General features: G+C 39.7%; 2 protein-coding genes across 5 annotated transcripts in view; both read left to right on the top strand.

The window, feature by feature from the left end:
- Window positions 1–24427, top strand: part of CORIN (corin, serine peptidase) — a 309430-nt gene that overhangs the window by 247434 nt on the left and 37569 nt on the right. For all 3 annotated transcript variants that reach the window (XM_019962698.2, XM_070791393.1, XM_070791394.1), the window contains 2 exons: window positions 882–992; window positions 2059–2185. In XM_019962698.2, the coding sequence (XP_019818257.2) occupies window positions 882–992; window positions 2059–2185 (238 nt within the window). The remainder of the gene's footprint in view (window positions 1–881; window positions 993–2058; window positions 2186–24427) is intronic.
- On the top strand, window positions 18821–24303 carry LOC109571994 (tropomyosin alpha-3 chain-like). Of its 2 annotated transcripts, XM_070791402.1 has the most exons (2): window positions 18857–22355; window positions 22490–24303. In XM_070791402.1, the coding sequence occupies exons 1-2, from the start codon at window positions 22288–22290 to the stop codon at window positions 22968–22970; spliced, it is 549 nt and encodes a 182-aa protein (XP_070647503.1). In that variant the 5' UTR covers window positions 18857–22287; the 3' UTR covers window positions 22971–24303. The 2 variants fall into 2 exon arrangements, with proteins under 2 accessions (XP_070647502.1, XP_070647503.1); XM_070791401.1 differs by having other exon boundaries at window positions 18821–24303.

Here is a 24427-nt window from a genome sequence, read left to right as displayed (position 1 = left end):
AATACAATCAAATGTGTAAAACATATGCATGATGATATTGGTCTAGAAGCATCCTTAGGGAGAACCAATAAGAAAAGAAGGTGTCTCTTCCGGGTCACTTCTCTTCCAGGTTAGGACACGAAGCCTTGGATGGCAGGGTTTGGTCAGGAACCACCTTGTAAAGTACAACCTACAAAACCACAAGCCGAAACGCTGATTTGAGATGCCATGTTTGCTCCTGGGCTAATAACTGTACTCAGGAAAATACAATTGTAGTGAGAAAAATGCCATGTCTTATTTAAACGACTTAGGATTCTTTCCCTGGACAGGGGCTGGTGTGGAGGCCTGAATAAAAATCGGATTCCCTTAAGAAAGGAGAAAGAAAAGTAATAGATGTTAGATAGGCAATTAAGGAGTTTGGCTATAGTTTTTAAAAACCCAAGAGAAGATTAGTGTGTGACTTGAGAGTCACTTAATACTAGAGATTAAAAAAGATAAAACTAACCATATATGTGGACAGAGCTGGGTTTCATCCTAGAGTGACTCCAGTCTGCTCATGCCCAGTGCTCAGCTCAAGCCACTTCAGAATTTAGTTCTGTGCTGTCATCTTTGGGATTTCTGCTGCTCTGGGTGCCACTTTTTCAATCCTGTGGTTAGAACTAGAGAGCTTAGTCACTTGGAGATAGTAGAGCTGTTTAAATGCTTGCTGTTTGTGTGGGTGGACATCTCAGAAATGAGATCGTACCAGCTTTGCTCCTCTGTATTGACTCTTACTGGAAGGCCTCGGCCACCACATCTTTTCCTCCTTTGATGCACCTGTTGGCAAACCGTGAGATGCCTGTTAGTGAAAATCCCATCCATTCCTAAAATGTTTGTCTCCTCCCTTCTTGTTCCCCTACCAGCGTTTTGCCAAGCTGATGAGCTAGAATGTGCAAACCACGAGTGTGTGTCACGTGACCGGTGGTGTGACGGTGAAGCCGACTGCATAGACAGTTCCGATGAGTGGGACTGTGGTGAGCTGCTTGTTTCTGCCATCTGCTCTGACGCCTGGCAGCCATTTAAGTTAAATGAATCCTAACTGGTTTTATGGATCTTACTAACCAAGTTCATCTATTCTACTTTACTACTGTAAAAGCAGTCATCCATGATTTGTAATGCCGTTTCCAACTCACAGAACACATCCCCCCAGGTTATTGTGTGTCTTACACATGAAAATATTTGGGTTCAAATTTTTATGATCATATAACTTTCCATATGAATATAATTTTAAACTCTATCATCCCTCAACTTTAACATTTATCATTAGTTGGTCATTCTTATATCACTGACACTACCTGGAATAAGATATTAGCGTGGCCTTTCTGTCTGCCCTATATTCTTGCTCCAAATCCAGGTGAGATTTCTGTCTATCTACTACCTTCCATGCACAGGACTTAAAGGCATCTCCCACTGGTGTTCCAGTGTTGCAGTTTATAATCTTGAGTTTGGTTCTTTCTGTCGTCCTACACTTATCCCTCTTTCCATTCCCTTGGTCCTTATTTTGGCATCATCTGGCCAAATCATAATTATGAAATGTATTGTCATTAATTGTGCAATGTTTCCATAAATTATCTGTGGTGTATGAAGTACAGAGGATTCTCTTTTATAAAAGAAGAATTAGCCCATATGCCACATTAATCCCAAATTAACATCACTCACACATTTTCATTCTCAAAGACCTTCTTGAAAGGAAACAATTTGAATGACGTTACAACTAGCTCCTTCTTTTGCAAATCATTGGATAAACTCATGGGAATGGGACCCTCTGGCCATCTTCTAACTCATAATAAAAAGTTGAGAATTGCCTGTCCATTTCCCTGAGTCTCTAGTTCTTGGAGGGCAGACAACACATCTAACTCATTTTCTAGTCCTCTGCCACGTGGTGATCACTATGGTTTGCAGAGCGGAAGAATTCAAATAGTTTTTAGCTAAAAGAAATAAAAATAAATGTCTGCAAGTAAAATAAAGCCATGTTATCATGTGGTTTCATGAGAAGAGATGTTTTAAATTAGAGTGCCCCTCCTTTTTTTCCCCACTCAGTGACCCTCTCTGCAAACGTGAACTCCTCATTCCTGATGGCTCGCAGATCTGCCATGGAACACCACGTGTGTGCGGATGGCTGGCAAGAGACCCTGAGTCAGCTGGCCTGCAAGCAGATGGGTTTAGGGTAAGGTCAGTAGTTTGTAGCCCTGATGAATTTCTCAGAGGGCTTCATGGGACTTGGCAATAATGTCTTCCTTATGAATTCCGGGTGAGTTAGTGCTCTCACACCCAAAAAGCACAGGAAATGGATCAGGTGAGAGGGCTGTTTTTAATTACAGGCACCTGCTCTGAAGAGTGTGGGTTGAAAACCTACTTTAATAAAGCCTCTAAAAGTAAATGAAATGATTGTATTTTAAGGACTCCTGAAATGAAATTCTTTTGTTATTTATAAAAGCATTAAGATGGTTTCTTCCGAGGAATCTGATGGAGAAATCTTGCAATTTTCCCCCAAGAGAGTATTGAAAATGCATTTTTAAGCAACACACATTTTTCAATAAGTTGAGAAATAGAACATGAAGTTGCTGGTATTTCAATTTACCCTATGTATTGCAGAAAATGTAAATCAGGAAAGAGTTCACCATTTTTGCTTGTTAGAATGAAAAGACAATCACTCTGGCTTTGATACACACACACTGAAATCAATACTTTGAAAGTGGGATTCTTGGTGTGTAAGGCTTTCTTTTCTAGTTCTGTTGGGATTGGAAAACAATAATTGAAAGGTCTTAGAATATATGTGTGAGTGTGTGTGTGTTTATACAATTAAACATATAAACACACATATTTTTTTCTTTTACTGATGATGAATGTGAGGTTTGGGGGAAATATAGAAATGATAGAAATAAAACGTTATAAAATTCTAGAGTAAAAGACTGAGTTAATGTCATTTCCCAGTATTCCACTGAGCAAACTTGAAATATTTTACAATAATGAGCCATCTAATTATGGGGTAGCAACCTGCAGCACATTCTTGTTAACCCAGTTTGAAGAATTATGTAAATACTAGCATCTTCAGCCTATTCTTCCCATGTGAAGTCCTACATCTTTGGAAAATTGAGTAACTGTTGTAATAAGAGAGCTTTAAACTTTGCCAGAGTGGAAAAATTATATTTGTCAAGATCCATTAAACGGTACTTCATTTTCACAACTTCCTCATTGTGTCTAAATGAAAGGAGTTGTGATTGTGATCAGAGATAAATTAAATGCCTTTTGGAAGAGCGTTACTTTCCTCTCGCCAGACACAGGGTAATTTCTTAATATGGAAACCTGATTACATAATGACACAACTCCACTGAGAGTTCGAAGGTAAAGTTGGAACTACAAAGATTTTATAACCAGAAAATTCTCTTGACAAGCCACTCTGTTCTGTTGTAAACAGAAGGAATCATTTTTAAAATATTCTGCTTTATATTTCTCCTAATTTGGGGGATACTAAATTTAAATTTCTTATTGTGGAAAAAACACATGTCATAACACTCACCATTTTAACCATTTTAAAGTGTACAATTCAGTGGCATTTAGTGTATTCATAATGTTGTGGAAACATCATCATTATCTGACTTCTTTCACTAAGCATAATGTTTTCATGCATCCATGTATCAGTGTTTTATTTCTGTTTATGGCTGAATAATATTCCATTGTGTGGATACACCATATTTAAAAAATTGCTTTATCTAGTTTTATTGTTGGTTGTGCTGCGTCTTTGTTGCTGCATGGACTTTCTCTATCTGTGGCAAGTGGGGGCTACTCTAGTTGCTGTGTGCAGGCTTCTCATTGCAGTGGTTTCTCTTGGTGCAGAGTATGGGCTCTAGGGCATGTGGACTTCAGTGGTTGCAGCATGCGGGCTCAGCGTCTGCAGCTCCTAGGTCTAGAGCACAGGCTCAGTAGTTGTGATGCATGGGCTTATTTGCTCCACAGCATGTGGGATCATCCTGGACCAGGGATAGCACCAGTGTCTCCTGCATTGGCGGCAGATTCTTTACCACTGAGCCACCAGTGAAGCCCCTTATTTTAAATCTATTGATCCATTGATGAAGTATTCATTTTAGTGGTTTCTGGTTTTGGCTATTGTGTGTATATAGGAGTTTTAAAAAATCTCTTTACTCCATTGTTTCATTTCTTTAACATAGTGGGAAAATCTTTGCAATATCTTGGATATTTAAAATCTAGATAGACGTTTGGATTTTTTAAAAGATAACTGTATTTCATAGGAGGGATAGGAAAATTTGAGAGAGCACAGTATGGTTGAAAAACCATAATTGTTATATGCCTGAGTTAAGGGGTAAGAAGTGATTCATCTTCCAAGGAAGTGAGTACAAAAGGTAATATTAGGTTTCTTTTTTAATATACTTTTGGATTGCCTTTGAATTTACTCTTCAGTGTACATGGGTGGCTCATGAATTGACAGATATCTAGAAAGTCAGGCTGGGGCAGGAATAAAGATCATTGGCAGGACAAGGCCAAATTCTTACCATGGGACTAGGATACTTAGGAAGCTGTGGTTACCACTATGCTTGGAGACCAGTTGCTGTGCTGCAAACTCACAGTTCTGCCACTGGTATTTCAAATTAACACTTAAGTAATCCTGCATCTTTGAGTCATTCCCTCCAGATCCAAAGTCCCTACTACTAAGGTCTCTTTGGCCATGACTAGTCACTGACCTATACTCCAGCTGTCAGAGAGAGGAGAGAGGAAAGAGCTGTCCTCCTTTAGCTTCTGGGGTGGAGTAGTCACTCTATGGACCTGCCTTGGTACTGCTGAACAGAGTGTGCATCCAAATCTTGAAGTGTAAAAAATAATCCCAACTAGTTCTATTCCATATCTTTCTCCTATTGTTTTTTGAGCATCTGCTTATGGACCTTGCACAGGAGTAGGCATTGTGTGGAGGATGCAAAGGTGAATAACATCATCAAAGAGCTTATAACATAATGGGGAAGACATATCAGTAAATAATCAGTTTTTAAAAGGAAAATCTTTTTGTCATCTGAGAAAGCTTCACTTATAGCGTGGCATTCCTATTAAAATTGTATAAGAAAAATATTCAACTCTAATATTACCTTGATAATATAATATAGATTCATTAAATCGTTCACTCATTCAGTAAACATTTATAGAGAAAAGCACTGTAGTATAGTATCCAAAACAAACATACCTTAAATCCAAAGAGATCATTCATCTACTTGAGGGGGTATATTTTGGAGCTAGTTTGTTAAAAATGCAGATCTACACCAAGTGACACGTTTTGCAGGGATTCTATTGAAATGCTTTCATGATAGAAGCAGTTGATTAAAAACACCTGCACTTAGAGTTTTCTCAGACCAAAATTATGCTTCCCATGTCTAACAGCAGAAATGCTAGACTCTCAACTAAGTGCTTGTCCAAATGAGAGGACTCAGAGTTCTCCTCTGAAGCTGAAAGACATTTTACCTCCATCTGTAGGTATCTCTGGAGTTCACCCCAGCTGGAAGTATGATGGCTCTTTGATTGGATAAGGGTATAAATCAAGCCCCTAAATTCTCATGACAGTATATTGACTTTGCTACCTGCGTATCCAGTATCAAAAACATATGGACATTTATTTAATCAGCAATACAAATCAGAATTTAGACTGCCTCCTAATGCTTGCCAAATGTTCAGTTGAGACATCTGGTATTTGGGGAAGTTGGTCTAAAGAAATGTGATTCTTTGTGTCTCTTGGCCTCATCAGCTTATCTTTATAAAAGTTAGATCATCTGGAAATAGGCTATACTATTTTGGCAAAAATTCCTTTATAGAGTTAGTTGCAATTTGATTTTATGCCCTAATCCTTTAGAGTTGGTCAGTAGAAGAAACATCCTTCCAAAGAATGTTTCTGTGTCTTAGGCAAAACTGCAAAGACAGCATCTATTGTATTACCTAATAGCCCCTGATATAAGATTCACATCATAATTTTTCCTAATGTGTATTCCCAGGACAAAGTTTCTAACTTCAGAATTCATTTGTCATGTATGAACTGTTTAATCCAGGATGGTTTCCTTATTGATTGACTTCCATGAACCTCAAAGACAGATCCAGTCACCTGTAGTAATAAATCTAGCCCAGGATGCTGGGCCTGTACCTGTAAACTATGAAAAGGAAGCTCAAAGCCTTGTAGTTTTTTTTAAATTAAGATATAATTTAGATACCATAAAATTCACAGTTTAAGTGTACAATTCAGTTGTTTTTAGTATCTTCACAAGGTTATTGTAACCGTCATCACCAATTACAGAGTATTTTCATCAAAATAGAAGCCCCATTTTCAATAGCAGTCAGTCCCCATTTCTTCTCCTCAGCCCCTGAAAAATACTGATTTACTTCCTGTATCTATGGACTTGCCTATTGTATACATTTCACATATAGAATCATGCAATATATGCTTTTTTTGTCTAGCTTCTTCAGCATAGCATAATCTCTTAAGATTCATCCATGTTGTATGTTGTATCAGTTTGTCAATCCTGTTTATGGCTGAATAGTAGTCTATTGAGTAGATAGAACCACCTTTTGATTATCCATTCATCAATTGGTGGCCATTTCGGTTGTTTCCACTTTTTGGCTCTTATGAATGATGTTACCATGAACAGTTATGTATAAGTTTTTGTGTGAACATATGTTTTCAATTCCCTTGGGTATATATCTTAAGACTAGAGTTATTGGGTCAAGTGGTAACACTCTGTGTAACTTTTGAATAACTACAGAACTGTTTTCCAAAGGGGCCACACCATCTTATACTCCACCAACAATGCAGAAGAGTTCAGATTTCTCCATCTCCTCACCAACACTTTTTCATATCTTTGATTGTGAGTATTCAGTGTATTCAAAAATGATATTGTTCATTTTTTGATCTGGGTGGCTAAGAGAGCGAATGTATAGAGAGAAGATAAGAAGACCAAGAGCTGAGCCCTCACATTAAGAGGATCAGAGAAGAGAAGTAGCAAGCTAAAGGAGATGAGAAAGAATTACCAGTGGGGTGGGAGTATGTTGTATCCTGAAAACTGAGTGAGGAAAGTCTATAAAGGAAGAAGTGATGGTCAGTTCTATCAAATGCTGCTGAGAAGTAAAATAAGGACTGAAAATGACTATTAGTCAGCAACATGCATGTCATTGACATGAGCAGTTTCAATAGAGCAAGGGAGCAAAAGCCTGAGAGATAGTATGATAAGAAAAGAGAAACAAAAGACAGTAAGTATAGAACTTTTTTGAGCAATTTTGCCAAAAAGAGAAGCAAAGAAACATGGGCAGTGCGTGGTGAGGGAAATAGCATTAGGAGATCTTTGGTGCCTCTATTTCCCTGAAAGCTCTCACTATTCCATGACTGAATTCTATTAAAGGCCTACCTGCTATAGTACAATCATGTCCAATTGCTATAGACTGAATGTTTATGTCCACTCTAAATTCCCAAGTGAAATCCTAACCCCAATGTGATGGTGATAAAAGGTGGGGCTTTGGAAGGTGATTAGTACATGAGGGTGGAGCCTTCAAGAATGGAATTAGTGCCCTTATATAAGAGATCTCAGAGAGTTCCCTCCAGCCTTCCATCATGTGATGACACAACAAGATGGCCATCTATGATTGAGGAAATGGGCCTTCAGTTCAGTTCAGTTGCTCAGTCATGTCTGACTCTTTGCAACCCCATGGACTACAGCCTGCCAGGCTTCCCTGTCCTTCACTGTCTTCCGGAGTTTGCTCAAGCTTATGTCCATCACATTGGTGATGCCATCCAACCATCTCATCCTTTGTTCCCTTCTCCTGCCTTCAATCTTTTCCAGCATCAGAGGCTTTTCAAATGAGTCAGTTCGTCACATCAGGTGGCCAAAGTATTGGAGTTTAAGCTTCAGCATCAGTCCTTCCAATGAATATTCAGGACTGATTTCCTTTAGGGTTGACTGGCTTGATCCTGCAGTCCAAGGGACTCTTGAGAGACAGAAATAAATTATTTTTGGTCAAAAGTCCTCTTTCTTTCCATTTTTTTAAAACCAAATAAATTTAGATTGTTTTCCTCATCTGGTAGGCCTGCTATAAGCTAGATCATCTCTTTTTCTTCAAATTCATATCCTTTTACATTCTTCTTCTCTTTCCAGACTGGTCTTTTATCTGTGCTTTACAGGCACATTCCTTCCTGCTGCTGCCTCTGGGTCCACAGATGATTGTTTTTACATTTCCTATTCAAATTCTTCAGGGCCTTGCTCAAGCCTCATGACTTCTATGAAGCCTTTCTCATCCCCTTGACTTCTTTTGTCCCTAAATTTCCTGTGGTTACTTAAAAATCAATACAACATGATAGCTCTCTTAATTCTACAATGATATATATCACTCACATTTTTTGATTCTTCATTTATTTCCCAGAATAGTTTACACAGAATAATAATGACCAACCTTACTTATATGCCAGGCTGTTCTGAGTACTTGATATGTATTATCTCAATTTATCTACATTATTATAAGACAAGTAGTATTGTTATTTCTACTTTACATAATGAAGAAACTGATGATAAGAAAAGTCAAGGAACTTGCTAGGTTGCAGAAAAATACAGAGCTAGGATGTAAGTCCAACTAAGGGCAAAAGACCTCTTTGATGTGAGGAGTAGATCTGATGAGGCACCCAGTTCTTCAGTAAACATGCCATGATTGATGTGGTCACCCAGCTTCTCAAACATAAACCTCATTTAGTATTGCCTTGTATGGGAGTTATGTGGCAAGTCTTAATTACCTAGTGATCTTATCATGAAAGAGCATGTATAAGGATATGAATTTCAAGAAAGAGAGATGAGCTAGTTTATAGCAGCCCTACCAGTTGAGGAAAATAGTCCAAACTTATTTGGCTTTAAAAAAAAAATAAAAAGGTCACCTAGTGATCTTATCATTGTAGGATTTTTAAGTAAATAGCAGTGAGGAGGTGGTAATGGTGGTGCAAATTCATCATGCAGGACCATGATCCAAATGTTTCTCTCATTTTGGAAAGTCACATAGTAATAAGTACATGCTTGGTTTATTCTAAGTAGAAATCAGGTGAAGCAAATCCATAAAACACTGTTTTCTTTTACATGTAGCTTCGTAACTTCTCTGGCAGATATGTGGTTTGGGCACGGGGAAAAAATTCTTAACACATTCCCAAGAAGCTGCTGGTTATATGACTGTCTGGCTGAGAAGAAAATCATAAAGTCCAATGTGTAAATGTAAAATTCTCTGAAATATGCTCTACTGGGGCGAGCAAGAAGAATAATTTGCCAGAAAAGTTGCTGCATCCTAAAGGAAGAGGAAATATTTTTTAAGTTCTTCCATGAGAAGAATCTTCCATGAGATGATGCTGTTAAAGTGCTACACTCAATTTGCCAGCAAATTTGGAAAACTCAGCAATGCCCTTAGGAATGGAAAAGGTCAGTTTTCATTCCAATACCAAAGAAAGACAATGCCAAGCAATGTTCAAGCAGCTGCACAATTGTGCTGATTTCACATGCTAGCAAGGTAATGCTCAAAGTCCTTCAAACTAGGCTTTAGTAGTATATGAACCAAGAACTTCCAGGGATACAAGCTGGATTTATAAAAGTCAGAAGAACCAGAGATCAAATTGCCAACATCTGTTGGACCATAGAAAAAGCAAAGGAATTCCAGAAAAACATTTACCTCTGGTTCATTGACTATGCTAAAGCCTTTGTGTGGATCACAACAAACTGTGGAAAATTCTTAAGGAGATGGGAATACCAGACCACCTTACTTGCCTCCTGAGAAACCTGTATTCTGGTCAAGAAGCAACAGTTAGAACTGGACATGGAACAACGGACTGGTTCAAAATTAGGAAAGGAGTACATCAAGGCTTTATATTGTCATCCTGCATATTTAATATGCAGTATACATCTTGTGAAATGCCAGGCTGGTTGAAGCACAAGCTGGAGTCAAGATTGCCAGGAGAAAAATCAGTAACCTCAAATATGCAGATGACATCACCCTTCCAGCAGAAAGCGAAGAGGAACTAAAGAACCTCTTGATGAAGATGAAAGAGGAAAGTGAAAAAGCTGGCTTAACATTCACCATTAAAAAAGGAAAATCATGGCATCCGGTCCCATCACTTCATGGCAAATACATGGGCAAATGATGGAAATAGTGACAGACTTTATTTTCTTGGGCTCCAAAATTGCTGCAGATGGTGACTACAGCCATGAAATTAAAAGACACTTTTTCCTTGGAAGAAAAGCTATGACCCACCTAGACAACATATTAAAAAGCAGAAACATCACTTTGCAAACAAAGGTCCATATAGTCAAAGTTATTGTTTTTCCATTAATCATGTACGATGTGAGAGATGGACCATGAAGAAAACTGGGTGCTGAAGAATTGATGCTTTCAAACTTTGAGACTGGAGAAATTCTTGAGAATCCCTTGGACAGCAAGGAGATCAAACCAGTCAATCCTAAAACAAATCAACCCTGAATATTCATTGGAAGAACTGGTGCTGAAGTTGAAGCTCCAGTACTTTGGGCACCTGACTCAAAGAACTGACTCATTGAAAAAGACCCTGATGCTGGGAAAGATTGAGGAGAGGAGGAAAAGTGGGTGACAGAGGATGAGATGGTTGGATGGCATCATCAACTCAATGGACATGCATCTGAGCAAACTCTGAAAGATAGTGAAGGACAGGGAAGGCTGGCATGCTGCAGTCCATTGGGTTGCAAAGAGTCAGATACAACTGAGTGACTGAACAACAACAAATGAGACCACTAGGTATGAAGCTTTAATAAGCGAGAGCAAGGTGAGCCTACCAGTTGTCCTAAGAGCATGTCCACATGATCACTATTAGCAAGCTATGCCAAGAATTCAGATTATTGGTTAGCAAACTGAATCTCAAACTGTCTCCTTTGGGCTAATGAATAATTTATGAAATGAAATGGAAACTTCTCAGTGGTGTAGGGAAATTTGCCATTATTAACTATAAACTATGTAAGATCCTGGGTTAATCACATTTTTATTTACTCTGTTACTTTCCATTTTGTGATAAAAAATGTTCATCATTAAAAATGGACTCACATCAGGATTTGTAAAGCCAAAGATGGTTTCCATGAGTTCTCCAGAATTAAGTACTGTCAAAACACACCTTTCCACCAAAAATACAGGGCTACTTGTGAGCAAGAAGGTCTTAGAATGGGGAATAAGCAATTTCTTTGAAGTCTTTGGGGCATCAGATTCTCTAGTCATCATTACATATTGCTGTTGGGCATGAATATGAATGGGTCCTAGGTAGATAAGAACATGATTTACATCTTGAGAATCCATCAGAAATTGACCAGAAAGACCTGTGTTATCTCTGTTAAAAGTCCTTATATGGCAGCCTGTGCCTTTTGGAACTGTACCAGAGATTCCCGGAGATGACTTGACTTTTCCATGTTGTCTTTGAAACCTACTGCAATCTGGCTTGCTTTTTACTCCCAAGACAGAGTTTATAGCAATATTATCTAAATGCCAAACCCACTGGTCTTTTCTTTTAATTTGTACAGTTTGGAATCAAAATCCAATTTCTTACTTTGGCTTACAAGGCATAATCTGGAAGCTGCCTCCCTCTCTGACCTATCTTCTAGCACTTTGCATTTGTCTGCTAAACTTTAGATGCATTGACCTTATTACTGATATTCCAGTGCTATAAACTTATTCCCATCCCAGATGCCTCGGCTTCACTGTTACTTTGTTCAGAAAGCTGGTCTCTAGACCTTAACAGGATCACATCCATCTCATCAATCATGTCTCAGCTTGAATATCAACTGCTTACAAAGGTCTTGACAACCCTCATTGGAGCAGCTTTCACAGTTACCAAGGTACTCTCTATTTGCTTCCACTGTCTTCTTCACAGCATCTACCAGTATCAGAAACTATTTTTTTCACATATTTGTAATTTGTTCCTCTCACTAAAGTATGTAAAATAGCTCCTTGAGAGGGCCATTCTATCTGATATAACACCAATGTGCTGCCTCAATTTCCATTCTAACATATTAGCCTTATTAATTATCAGTTTTAATCCTTGTCCATCTGACTATGTCATTTGTTTAAATTCTGTTAGGGTGATATTCCTTCAGCACTGAGTAAAGCAAATTTACTTAATACTGAGTATTAACCCATTATTTCATTCATGAACACAAGTCTAATTTCTACCCAATTGTGTACCCTTCCTACATCTTCGAAAAGCTAACAAACTAACATGTAGATCTTGACTCTGAGGCATAATAATCTTTTGAACTAAAAATTTCAAGTGAAGTCACTTGGAGCAGACTTTTGTTGTGCTGCTTCTCTGCATTCCTCCCTTCCTTGGGGACCTGCATCCCTTAATTTTGGGGACTTACTTTAGTTCCCATTTGATCCTTGGGATCCAAAAGGGAGCTGCCATCTTTAGACATGATCCACTTTTCTTGACTTCAGTAATTGGTAGAAGGGTAGGTGATACCTCACTCAAGCTGGATGAATCAAAGAACCTCACTCTTGGGCAACAGTGATTGGTTTTGTGATAAAGTCCTTCAATAAGATTTAAGTAGACATTGGCAAAAAGACTCCTTTTTGGTCACAAAGATGAATGGATTTGAGTTTAGAGCTGCAGACAGCCTGTCCCCTAGCTTGTGGAAAAGTCACTTGGAGGTCACTAAAACCACCCTCCCATCTCTTCTCCCTCCTTTTCACTGATGGAAGTGGATATGAGAAATGGAGGGTCCTGAACGTACTTGGTCCTCAGGCACCAGCTATCCTAAAGGTCCTCCCCATCGCTTTAGTGGCTGACTGCATTTCCACATTTTGATATTGAGCTATTCTGTCACTATTTTGGGTTCTAAAATGCTCATTTTTTTTGTTGATGTAATAAGTGAATTTTTTTAAGCCCTGAAATTTGCGTTATTTTATACTGTAGCATACCCAGTATCATAGTCTGTCTTAACATTTTGAATTGAGTAAAGGTACACTTTCTGTGGGCTTCCCAGGTGGCTCAGTGGGAAAGGATCCACCTGCCAGTGCAAGAGACACAGTTTTGATCCCTGAATAGGGAAGATCCCCTGCAGGAGGAAATGGCAACCCACTCCAGTATTCTTGCAGGATGAGCCCATGGACAAAGGAGCCTGGTGGGCTACAGTCCATGGGTTGAAAAAGAGTCAGACACAACTCAGCAACTGAACAGCATGCACACACTTTCTATATACCTATGATCTCGAGATAAGAGAGAAAAGAGCAATTGACATAGCAAGGATCCTATTAGAAAAATAAATTCTACCTTGGCTCCCAGACTTTCTGAACCAGTGGAATAAAAAATGGCATATTACAATTAAACCTGGTAATCTCTACACTCATGAACTGATAGAAGGCAAAGACAAACAGGAAACACTTTCTAAACAACTAAATAAGTTGCTGTCAAGAAAATACTGAGTCTCTGTCTCTTAAAAAAGAAAAAATATAACTGTCCCCAAAGTTTTCCTCCAACGTATCAAAAAAGAAATGGGATTTTTTTTTTTTTGAGATAAAATAGCTAGAAGGAAATACTTGGTCTACTATAGATTCTGAAAGAGGTATGTACTTATGCTCAAAAATATACTTACAGTCTGACACCAATTACTGAGTTTGTTTTATAAGTTTGAATTCTTATAGATGATCAAATAAATGACTTTAAAATTTTATGACTGGTTTATTTTTATACTTTTACCGGTGTTTATTTTAAATAGTGCTTTATGTGTTAGTTTTATTTTTTAATTTATATTAAATGATAATGCATATTTAATAGGTACAGTTTTATAACTTTATATTAGAAATGAATTATTTAGTTCCATTGATTTATTTTATGAAATATGAACCTGTTATAATTTAATTTTATAATCTATTACTTCTTCTTCTTGTTTATAGATGGTTTTTGTCACTTCTACCTATAAATCATGGCCTAATACAATTATTATACTCTACCTCTGAGGTAGACAAATGAATGAAAATATATATTTTCAGTAAAGATTACATACAATAAAAATATTTTTAACTACTTAATTTACTGGGAAAATAATTCAGACTTTATGGTTTTCTTTGAAACATTTCTGTTGATGGCAGTCTTTGTTGTATAAAGCATAAGCTCAGCTATCTAACCAGTCAAATGATTCTATAGTCATGTTCACTGGCATGTGTTTGAAACTCATGATGCCTTTCCATCAGTATTTCTAAACCATCCTTCTACCTGGCAAAATAATTTTACTATCTTTTACTACTAACATGTTATCTATAGGAACCAAACAGAGATAATAACATGACAGGGTATAAGAAAAGATTTTTGAAATCAGATATAAAATAGTTAATAGAAATTTTCCAAGTTCTGAAGAGGATATTTAGAATTGCAAATAATATATCCACCACACAAGGCATTTATATTTCAAGACTAACCATCAGTTCCCAAGGTCAAAGACTCATGCTTTCCCCAAGCAACAGATACTATAGAGCAGTCCTTGTCCTTCCACTGCAATGGAAGGTAAGTCTAGGTAAGTCCTGCGCTACTGTGTTGCTGTCAGAAGTAAAGAAGCCCTCGACTTTAAGGGGTTTGTGCTGAGCTTCATTTTTTAGGTAATCGGTCCTAACATAATTGTAACACAAGGAAGATATGCCTTATTACTAAATACCAAGTAACCTGAGAATGTGATAAAAATAGGACAGATTAAACAGATTAAAAAAAAAATAGGACAGATAAAAACAGGACAAAAATAATCTAGAGATCTGATTATTCACCTAAGCCTTACAGAATTCCTTTCAGAATATCAGGATGATTTGGAATCCTAGGTATGTTGTATCTTCTCATTTCAGTAGAAGTGGGGTGGGTTTATGTTATACAATTTTTATTTGTGTCTTATGGCCACACATTTCAAGAAGCAAATTGGAGTGAAAATCTCTTGCATTTGTGTGCAGTACTGCCTTTAGATCCAGAGCAGAGGGGCCTTGTGCTGGAGCCCAGGACTTAGAGCAGTGTTTCTCAACCAGCGGTTGCCCCAAGGGGACATTTGGAATTGTCAGTAGACCTTTTGATTGGCAGTCCAGGAGTGGTGTGGAGATATTGGCATCTTGTGGGTAGAAACCAGGGGTGATGCTAAACACCCTACAGTGCTCAGGACAGCCCCATATAGCAAATAATTACCTGGCATCAAATGTCAGTAGTGCCAAGGGTGAGAAAGCCTGATTTAGAGGGACCACTGTGGTCTTTCTCCTCAGCTATGCCTCACCTCATGGGGCATAGAGTCTGTCCATCAAGAGGTGTGCCCACCTGGAGTCTGATGCACTGTATTCAAAGTGTGGTCTCAGGCCACAGCATCTGTATCACCTGGGGTCATGTTAGGGCAATTTAGGAGCCTCATGTCAGACTTATCAAACCTAGAAGTCCAGGTATGGGGTCAACAACCTTTGTTGTCACTGGTCCTCCAGTGATTCGAATGAATGCTCAGGTTTGAAAACCTCTGATTTAAGGAGTCCAAGCTTTCTTTCTATATTTGACTTGAAAGTTATCTTGATCAAAATGGGAAGATAGAATAATTTTCTTTAACAGCTTGTTAACTAAAATTATAATATCTAATATATTATCTAATATGATATAGTATCAGTTCAGTTCAGTCACTCAGTCATGTCTGACTCTTTACAACCCTATGGACTACAACACACCAGGCTTCCCTGTCCATCACCAACTCCCAGAGCTTGCTCAAATTCATGTCCATCAGGTCGGTGATGCCATCTAACCATCTCATCCTGTCATCCCCTTCTCCTCCCACCTTCAATCTTCCCCAGCATCAGGGTCTTTTCAAATAAGTCAGTTCTTCGCATCAGATGGCCAAAGTATTGTAGCTTCAGCTTCAGCTTCAGTCCTTCCAATGAATATTCAGGACTGATTTATTTTAGAATTGACTGTTGGATTTCCTTGCAGTCCAAGGGACTGTCAAGAGTCTTCTCCAACAACACAGTTCAAAAGCATCAATTCTTTGGTGCTCAGCTTTCTTTATGGTTCAACTCTCACATCCATTCATGACTACTGGAAAAACCATAGCTTTGACTAGATGGACCTTTGTTGGCAAACTAATGTCTCTGCTTTTTAATATGCTGTCTAGGTTGGTCACAGCTTTTCTTCCAGGGAGCAAATGTATTTTAATTTCATGGTTGCAGTCACCATCTGCAGTGATTTTGGAGCCCAAGAAAATAAAGTCTGTCATGGTTTCCATTGTTTCCCCATCTATTTGCCATGAAGCGATGGGACCAGATGCCATGATCTTAGTTTTCTGAATGTTGAGTTTTATGCCAACTTTTTCACTCTCCTCTTTCACTTTCATCAAGAGGCTTTTTGGTTCCTCTTCACTTTCTGCCATAAGGATGGTGTCATCTGCATAACTGAGGTTACTGATATTTCTCCCAGCAATCTTGATTCCAGCTTGTGCTTCATCCAGCCCGGCATTTCGCATGATGTACTCTGTACATAAGTTAAATAAACAGGGTGACAATATACAGCCTTGACATACTCCTTTCCCAATTTGGAACCAGTCCATTGTTCCATGTCTGGTTCTAACTGTTGCTTTTTGACCTGCATACAGATTTCTCAGGAGGCAGGTAAGGTGATCTGGTATTCTCATCTCTTTAAGAATTTTCTACAGTGTATTGTGATCCACACAGTCAAAGGCTTTGGCATAGTCAGTAAAGCAGAAGTATTCTTCTCAGAGAAGGCAATGGCACCCCACTCCAGTATTCTTGCCTGGAAAATCCATGGACAGAGGAGCCTGGTAGGCTGCAGTCCATGGGGTCGCTAAGAGTCGGGCACAACTGAATGACTTCACTTTCTCTTTTCACCTTCATGCATTGGAGAAGGAAATGGCAACCCACTCCAGTGTTCTTGCCTGGAGAATCCCAGGGGTGGGGAAGTCTGGTGGGCTGCCATCTATGGGGTGGCACAGAGTCAGACATGACTGAAGCGACTTAGCAGCAGCAGCAGATGTTTTTCTGAAACTGTCTTGCTTTTTCTATGATCCAGTGGATGTTAGCAATTTAATCTCTGGTTTCTCTGCCTTTTCTAAATCCAGCTTGAACATCTGGAATTTCTTGGTTCACATACTGTTGAAGCCTCGCTTGGAGAATTTTTGAGAATGATATAGTATATAGGCCTCTATCTATACTGTTGCTCTGGGCCCCACAAGTGTTTGGGAAAGGTCTATACCTAGGTCTTAGTTTTCTCACACAGTTAAAAGAGGGCATTGGAATAGATTGTGGCTTGAATTTTCATCTCTGCATATGATTTCATGGTTGCTCTAGAAGCATGAGACTTCATTCCCTGCATAGACACCTTAAGATATAGTGACTCTGATGTTTCATCACTTGAAAGGTGTTGTTTTGCTCTTTTGGTCTCTACTCAAAAGGATATCTTTTTCTCTTGATATAAAATGAAAATTATACATCAAACTAATTACCAATGCATAAACAAAATTTGAGTAGTTAAGTTCCAGATGTATTTTCATAGCATGGCTTACATTATATGCGTAGTTATAAAAATTAAGATGTATAAGCACACCTCGTCTTGTTAAGTTTGTAAACTGGCATTATTCTCTGAAGGGGAAATTCATACTATTCATAAAAAATTTACATTTTGATTCAATAGTTTTATTTCTAGGAATTTATTCTCAAGTCACATTTGTGCATGTGGGCAAAGGTGAGTGGTTAAGGTGTTAACTGCTGCTTTTTCATTATAACTCCAAATTGGAAATGGTCACAATAGAGGATTGGTGAAGTAAATGTACGTGCATGTAATGGAACACTATGCAGCTATGGAGAGAACGTGGTGTGTGCTCTGAATAAAGCAGAGGGCTGCATGGTGCTCACAGTGTTAGAAGAGGTACTCTGATGTCAGACCAAGGGATGGAATATCAGAGCTGTGTGACCTGTGGAAAATTTTGTATTCTCTCTTTGCCTCAATTTTTTCATCTCCAAAATGGTGAATAACAATAAAGTATACTTCCCTGGTGGCTCAGACGGTAAATAATCCACCTGCAATGTGGGAGACCTGGGTTCAATTCCTGGGTCAGGAGATCCCCTGGAGGAGGAAATGGCAACCTGCTCCGGCATTCTTGCCTGGAGAATCCCATGGAAAGAGAAGCCTGGCAGGCTACAGTCCATGGGATTGCAAAGAGTCAGACACTACTGAGAGACTTTCACATGTACATATACATAACTCACAAAGTTGTTGAGAGGATTAAATAATATAAAACAAGTTAATCTTATAGTGTGTTGCCTATAGAAAATAAGTAATAGTTATTAATATCATCATTATTAATATTGTCTATCTATTACTATGCAAAGACTTCCAAGATAGGTCCTTAAATGAAAGCGTCAACACCATACAAAACAATACTGTTCAGTCACTAAGTCATGTCTGACCCTTTGTGACCCCATGAACTGCAGCACACCAGGCTTCCCTGTCTGTCACTATCTCCCAGAAATGTATATAGACTAAAAAAAGAGGGATACAAGCATTATAGACAGTGCTTGGCAAGGATACTCAAATGCTATTTACAGTGGTGATTTTATACATCTTGGATGGGAAGAATATTTTTTCATTGTATGATGTTTGGATTTTTTCCATGTGTAAGTGTTACTTTTATGATTTTTTAAATTATTTAAAGAAATAATGTTGAAACCACACAGATGCTCAGATTCTGTATGATGGCAGAAGTTGAGCCATATGGATTCACCGATTTTTTTTTTTAATGGGTGATAAGATGACATTTCTAGCGCTGAGAAGCGTGCTAGTGTTTAAGAGTTTCATGGGAAACTAATTTTCGTAATGATACTCCCTTCTTCTTGATGAATTTCTTAGGATTTCCACTTGACGTAACTGAGAGGTTCAGGCTAAATTGCCTTTCTTGGAGGCTAATCGAATAAAAACATCCCTCAAGGCAACTGAAGGGACCTTGGTTCCTTTGCAGTGATTTTCCCAACCAGCCTCAGTGCGAATCCTATGCTTACGCCAAACCATCCTCATGTGAGTCCCTGTTGCCCTGTGAATATCTGCCTAAGGACTGTTTTCATTAAATAACAGATCTGAAGCCGATCTTCCTTTGGCTTTTTGCCAATAAAATACATGGATTTAAGAGGCCACAGATTGTTCTATTGCAGACAGAAATTCCCAGGATGCAGGTATTAAGAGAAACCTTGAAACCTTGAGTGGATGCATGACTTCTGATTTCTCTACTTCCATCCCACTGTACCTCCAAAAAACAGCACTTCTGGGATTACTGGAAAGCCACAGCCTCATTTTGATGAAGGAAAAAAATTCGCATTTTCCAGTCAGTTTTGTGGCATATTAGATTATATAACAGTTCATTCAAGATCCTAAATCAATTAAAGCTTGTGCAATGCTTCTTAAAGTATGGGAGGGGGTTATGCCATTTAAAAAAAATCAAATGATTAGAGTTCATCTGTTATGAAGAACTCTGTTTTGTTTTTAGTTTTTTGGCTCTTATTCTATCCTCAAGTCGTTAGAGGGTTTTATTAAAAATAACTGCATTTGATGAGGTTGTTGTTTTTTTTTTTTTTTCTATTTTGTGATTACAGTCATTTTTAAATAATGGTAACCAGGTGAAATGGTAACTTTTCTTTCAATGCCACCGAATCTAACTTTCCTTCCCTTCCTGTGCTCTCTCCCTATTTTTGCAAAAAAAAAAAAAAAAAGACATTCCATTATCAAAAGAGCAAGTCGCTAAGCTCACAGACTTAGTGCTACTACCACTTCAAGGTTTCCAGGTTCATTTGAATCCTCACCGCTGCTCACCATACTTTTATGTTTGATATGTTTTCCCAAATACCTCCACCAGGGAGCAACTTCATATACATGTCACTTTCCTTACCATTGCACACCCCTGCCACTGCCCCTCCCCCACACCTTTCATCTGAGGATCTCCCCTCCTTCTTGAAATGAAAAGTAGAGACTATCTGATTATCATACTGTTCATGGGGTTCTCAAGGCAAGAATATTGAAGTGGTTTGACATTCCATTTTCCAGTGGACCACATTTTGTCAGAACTCTCCACCATGACCTGTCTGACTTGGGTGGCCCTACATGGCATGGCTCATAGTTTCATTGAGTTAGACAAGACTGTGCTCCATGTGATCAGATTGGTTAGTTTTCTGTGATTGTGGTTTTCAGTCCGTTTGCCCTCTGATGGAGAAGGATACGAGGCTTATGGAAGCTTCCTGATGGGAGAGACTGACAGGGGGAAAACTGGGTCTTGTTCTGATGGGCTCAGTAAATCTTTAATCCAATTTTCTGTTGAAGGGTGGGGCTGTGTTCCCTCCCTGTTATTTGACCTGAGGCCAAATTATGGTAGAGGTAATGAAGATAATGGCAACCTCCTTCAAAATGTCCCATGCAGGCACTGCTACACTCAGTGCCCTCAACCCTGCAGCAGGCCACCACCGACTCACACCTCCGTGAGAGACTCTTGGACGCTCATGGGCAATTCTGGGTCAGTCTCTTGTGGGGTCACTGCTTCTTTCTCCTGGGTCCTGGTGCACACAAGATTCTGTTTGTGCCCTCCAAGAGTCTGTTTCCCTGGTCCTGTGTAAGTTCTGGTGGCTCTTTGGTGGGGTCAGTGGAGACCTCCTCCAAGAGGTCTTATGCTATGCCCATGTCTACTGCACCCAGAGCCCCTGCTCCTGCAGCAGTCCACTGCTGACCTGTACCTCCTCAGGAGACACCCAAACATGAACAGTATGGAAAGGCAAAAAGATAGGACACAGAAAGATGAACTCCCCAGGTCGGTAGGTGCCCAGTATGCTACTGGAGATCAGTGGAGAAATAACTCCAGAAAGAAGGAAGGGATGGAGCCAAAGCAAAAACAACACCCAGTTGTGGATGTGACTGGTGATGGAAGTAAAGTGAAGTGAAGTCACTCAGTCATGTCTGACTCTTTGCAACCTCATGGACTGTAGCCTACCAGGCTTCTCTGTCCGTGGGATTCTCCAGGCAAGAATACTGGAGTGGGTTATCATTTCCATCTCCAGGGGATCTTCCCGACCCAGGGGTCTCCCACATTGGTGGCAGACGTTTTAACCTCTCTGATGCTATAAAGAGCAATATTGCCTAGGAACCAGGAATGTTAGGTCCATGAATCAAGGCAAATTGGAAGTGGTCAAACAGGAGATGGCAAGAGTGAACGTCAACATTTTAGGAATCAGCAAACTAAAATGGATTGGAAAGGGTGAATTTAACTCATTATATCTACTATGGTAGGCAAGAATCCCATAGAAGAAATGGAGTAGCCATCATAGTCAACAGAAAAGTCAAAAATGCAGTATTTGAATGCAATCTCAAAAATGACAGAATGATCTCTGTTCGATTCCAAGGCAAACCGTTCGATATCACAGTAATCCAAGTCTATGCCCTGACAAGTAATGCTGAAGCAGCTGAACTTAAACTGTGGAAAATTCTGAAAGAGATGGGAATACCAGACCACCTGACCTGCCTCTTGAGAAATCTATATGCAAGTCAGGAAGCGGGTTAGAACAGAACATGGAACAACAGACTGGTTCCAAATAGGAAAAGGAGTACGTCAAGGCTGTATATTGTCACCCTGCTTATTTAACTTATATGCAGAGTACATCATGAGAAACGCTGGGCTGGCAGAAGCACAAGTTGGAATCAAGATTGCCAGGAGAAATATCAATAACCTCAGATATGCAGATGACACAACCCTTATGGCAGAAAGTGAAGAGGAACTAAAAAGCCTCTTGATGAAAGTGAAAGAGGAGAGTGAAAAAGTTGGCTTAAAGCTCAACATTCAGAAAACTGAGATCATGGCATCTGCTCCCATCACTTCATGGGATATAGATGGGGAAACAGTGAAAACAGTGTCAGACTTTATTTTTGGGGGCTCCAAAATCACTGCAGATGGTGATTGCAGTCATGAAATTAAAAGACGCTTACTCCTTGGAAGGATAGTTATGACCAACTTAGATAGCATATTAAAAAGCAGAGATCCCAAGCTTCCTACTGTCAGCCTCGACTGCTCGTGCTCTTCGCCTAGTGTGGGCCACAAGTTCAACCCTGCAGGAACCAAGCGGCTGCAACGCCGAGCGGAGGAGGAAGGAACCCGAAGGCAAGCAGGAGCTGGGTGGGGACCATGGCCGGGACCACTGTCATGGCCGCAATCGCCGTCACCGAGGCAATGAAGTGCAAGATCCAGGTTCTGCAGCAGCAGGCCGATGATGCAGAGGAGAGGGCCAAGTGCCTCCAGCAGAAAGTGGAGGGAGAAAGATGGGCCCGAGAACAGGCTGAGGCTGAAGTGGTCTCCTTAAACCGTAGGATCCAGCTGGTTGAAGAGGAGCTGAACCGAGCTCAAGAGCGCCTGGCCACTGAGCTGCAAAAGCTGGAGGAAGCTGAGAAAGCTGCTGATGAGAGCGAGAGAGTTATGAAGGTTATTGAAAACCAAGCCTTAAAAGATGAAGAAAAAATGGAACTTCAGGAAATCCAACTCAAAGAAGCTAAGCACATTGCAGAAGAGGCACACAGGAAGTATGAAGAGGTGGCTCGCAAGTTGGTGATTATTGAGGGAGACTTGGAGCGCACAGAGGAGCGAGCGGAGCTGGCAGAGTCCCGTTGCCGAAAGATGGGTGAGCAAACCAGACTGATGGACCAGCACCTGAAGTGTCTGAGTGCTGCTGAAGAAAAGTACTCTCAAAAGGAAGACAAATATGAGGAAGAGATAAAGATTCTTACCGATAAACTCAAGGAGGCAGAGACTCGTGCTGAGTTTGCTGAGAGATCAGTAGCCAAGCTGGAAAAGACAATTGATGATTTGGAAGATAAACTGAAATGCACCAAAGAGGAGGACCTCTGTACACAAAGGATGCTGAACCAGACTCTGCTTGACCTGAATAAAATGTAGAGCACCCCAGCCCCGCCCTGCCGCTGCTCCTCCCTCTCACCCCGACTCCGACTCTACTGGGGCCAGCCTGCCCGAAGCTGACCTTTAAACGGAGGGCTGATCTTTAACTGGAAGGCTGCTTTCTCCTTTCGCCACCTCTCCCACCCCGCTACTCCTGTGTCCTTTTCGCCAAACAGTCTCTACCTCTCCCCAGAGATTCCAGTTGGGCTAGAGGCTGAGCACCTTTGGGAACAACGTTTAAGGGAATGTGAGCACAATGCAAAGTGTCTTTAAAAGCATGTTGTGATGTACACATTTTGTAATTACCTTTTTTGTTCTTGATGTTACAACCATTTGTAAAAAAACATTCCAGATAATTCCGTAGAACTGAAGCAGCAGTCTAATCCCTTTCTCACTTTTGGAAGGTAACGTTTCAGCTTAATGCATATTGCCTTCTCCAGAGAGAAAGGGAAAAGGTTTGGGCCTGCCTTACTGAGAGCCTAGCAGCCCAGAGAAAGGCTCCATTTGGGGAAACCTCATTGCCCTGTAAAAAGTACCTGCCAAAGCAGAAAGATGATTCCAGAAGGAGTTAGCCAAAAAAAAAAAAGTGCTGTTCAGGTTTTCAGCTTTACGGTATCTTTGGACAACTTTTTTTTTTTCTTTTTTCATCAGAAGTGACCAAACAATTAAGATGGTAAAACCTCTGAGACCAAATCCTTGTCCCAGCTCTACCCTGTTCCCAACTGCTCACAGAATGGATCATGTGCCCCTTATATTGAAGTGACCACTTATTTGCTCTCCTGCCTCCTTGAAAGAAAGGAAAGAAAATTATGTTTTGCCACTGATTTAGCCATATGAAACTCATCTCATCACCCTTTTCTGGGTCTGAAGCTGCTGTCTCTAAAAGTGCCATCTCACTGTGCTTTGTATTGGTTAGTGCTGGAGAAATCTTGAAAAGCGTATGTACAAAACTTGTAAATTTTTATATTTTGGAACTTTGCTTCTTTGGGGTTGAGGCAAACTGGTCACCCCTCTGCCTGTGAGAGCTCTCTACAGTCTGTGGGCTAGCAGTGTGCTGACCTTTTAAAGTTTCTTTCCCTACCCAATCCCCCTTTTTTGATGAGGTTTCAGTGAGGTCTGTTAGGGGTGCATCCTGCAGCTTAATTGGCTTAAAATGTTCTCTCCTTTGGTGTGGTCTCTTTGGGGACCAATTGGGAGAAAAAAAACCAATAGTGTAACTGTTTTGATACTGAAAATTGATAAATGTCTTTTTGAAATAACCAGTCCCTCCAAAATAAATAAATCCAATATGAAAAAAAAAAAAAAAAAGCAGAGACACTATTTTGCCAACAAAGGTCCATCTAGTCAAGGCTATGGTTTTTCCTGTGGTCATGTATGGATGTGAGAGTCAGACTGTGAAGAGAGCTGAGCACCGAAGAATTGATGCTTTTGAACTGTGGTGTTGAAGAAGACTCTTG

This window comes from Bos indicus, chromosome 6 (assembly GCF_029378745.1).
Source record: "Bos indicus isolate NIAB-ARS_2022 breed Sahiwal x Tharparkar chromosome 6, NIAB-ARS_B.indTharparkar_mat_pri_1.0, whole genome shotgun sequence".
NCBI lineage: Eukaryota > Metazoa > Chordata > Mammalia > Artiodactyla > Bovidae > Bos > Bos indicus.
The sequence above is the reverse complement of the archived record's forward strand: the minus strand, read 5'-3'. Positions and strand labels throughout refer to the sequence as shown.

Coding starts and splice junctions, on each gene's coding strand:
- LOC109571994 (XM_070791401.1), top strand. CDS start 22,206: ATGGCCGGGACCACTGTCATGGCCGCAATCGCCGTCACCGAGGCAATG.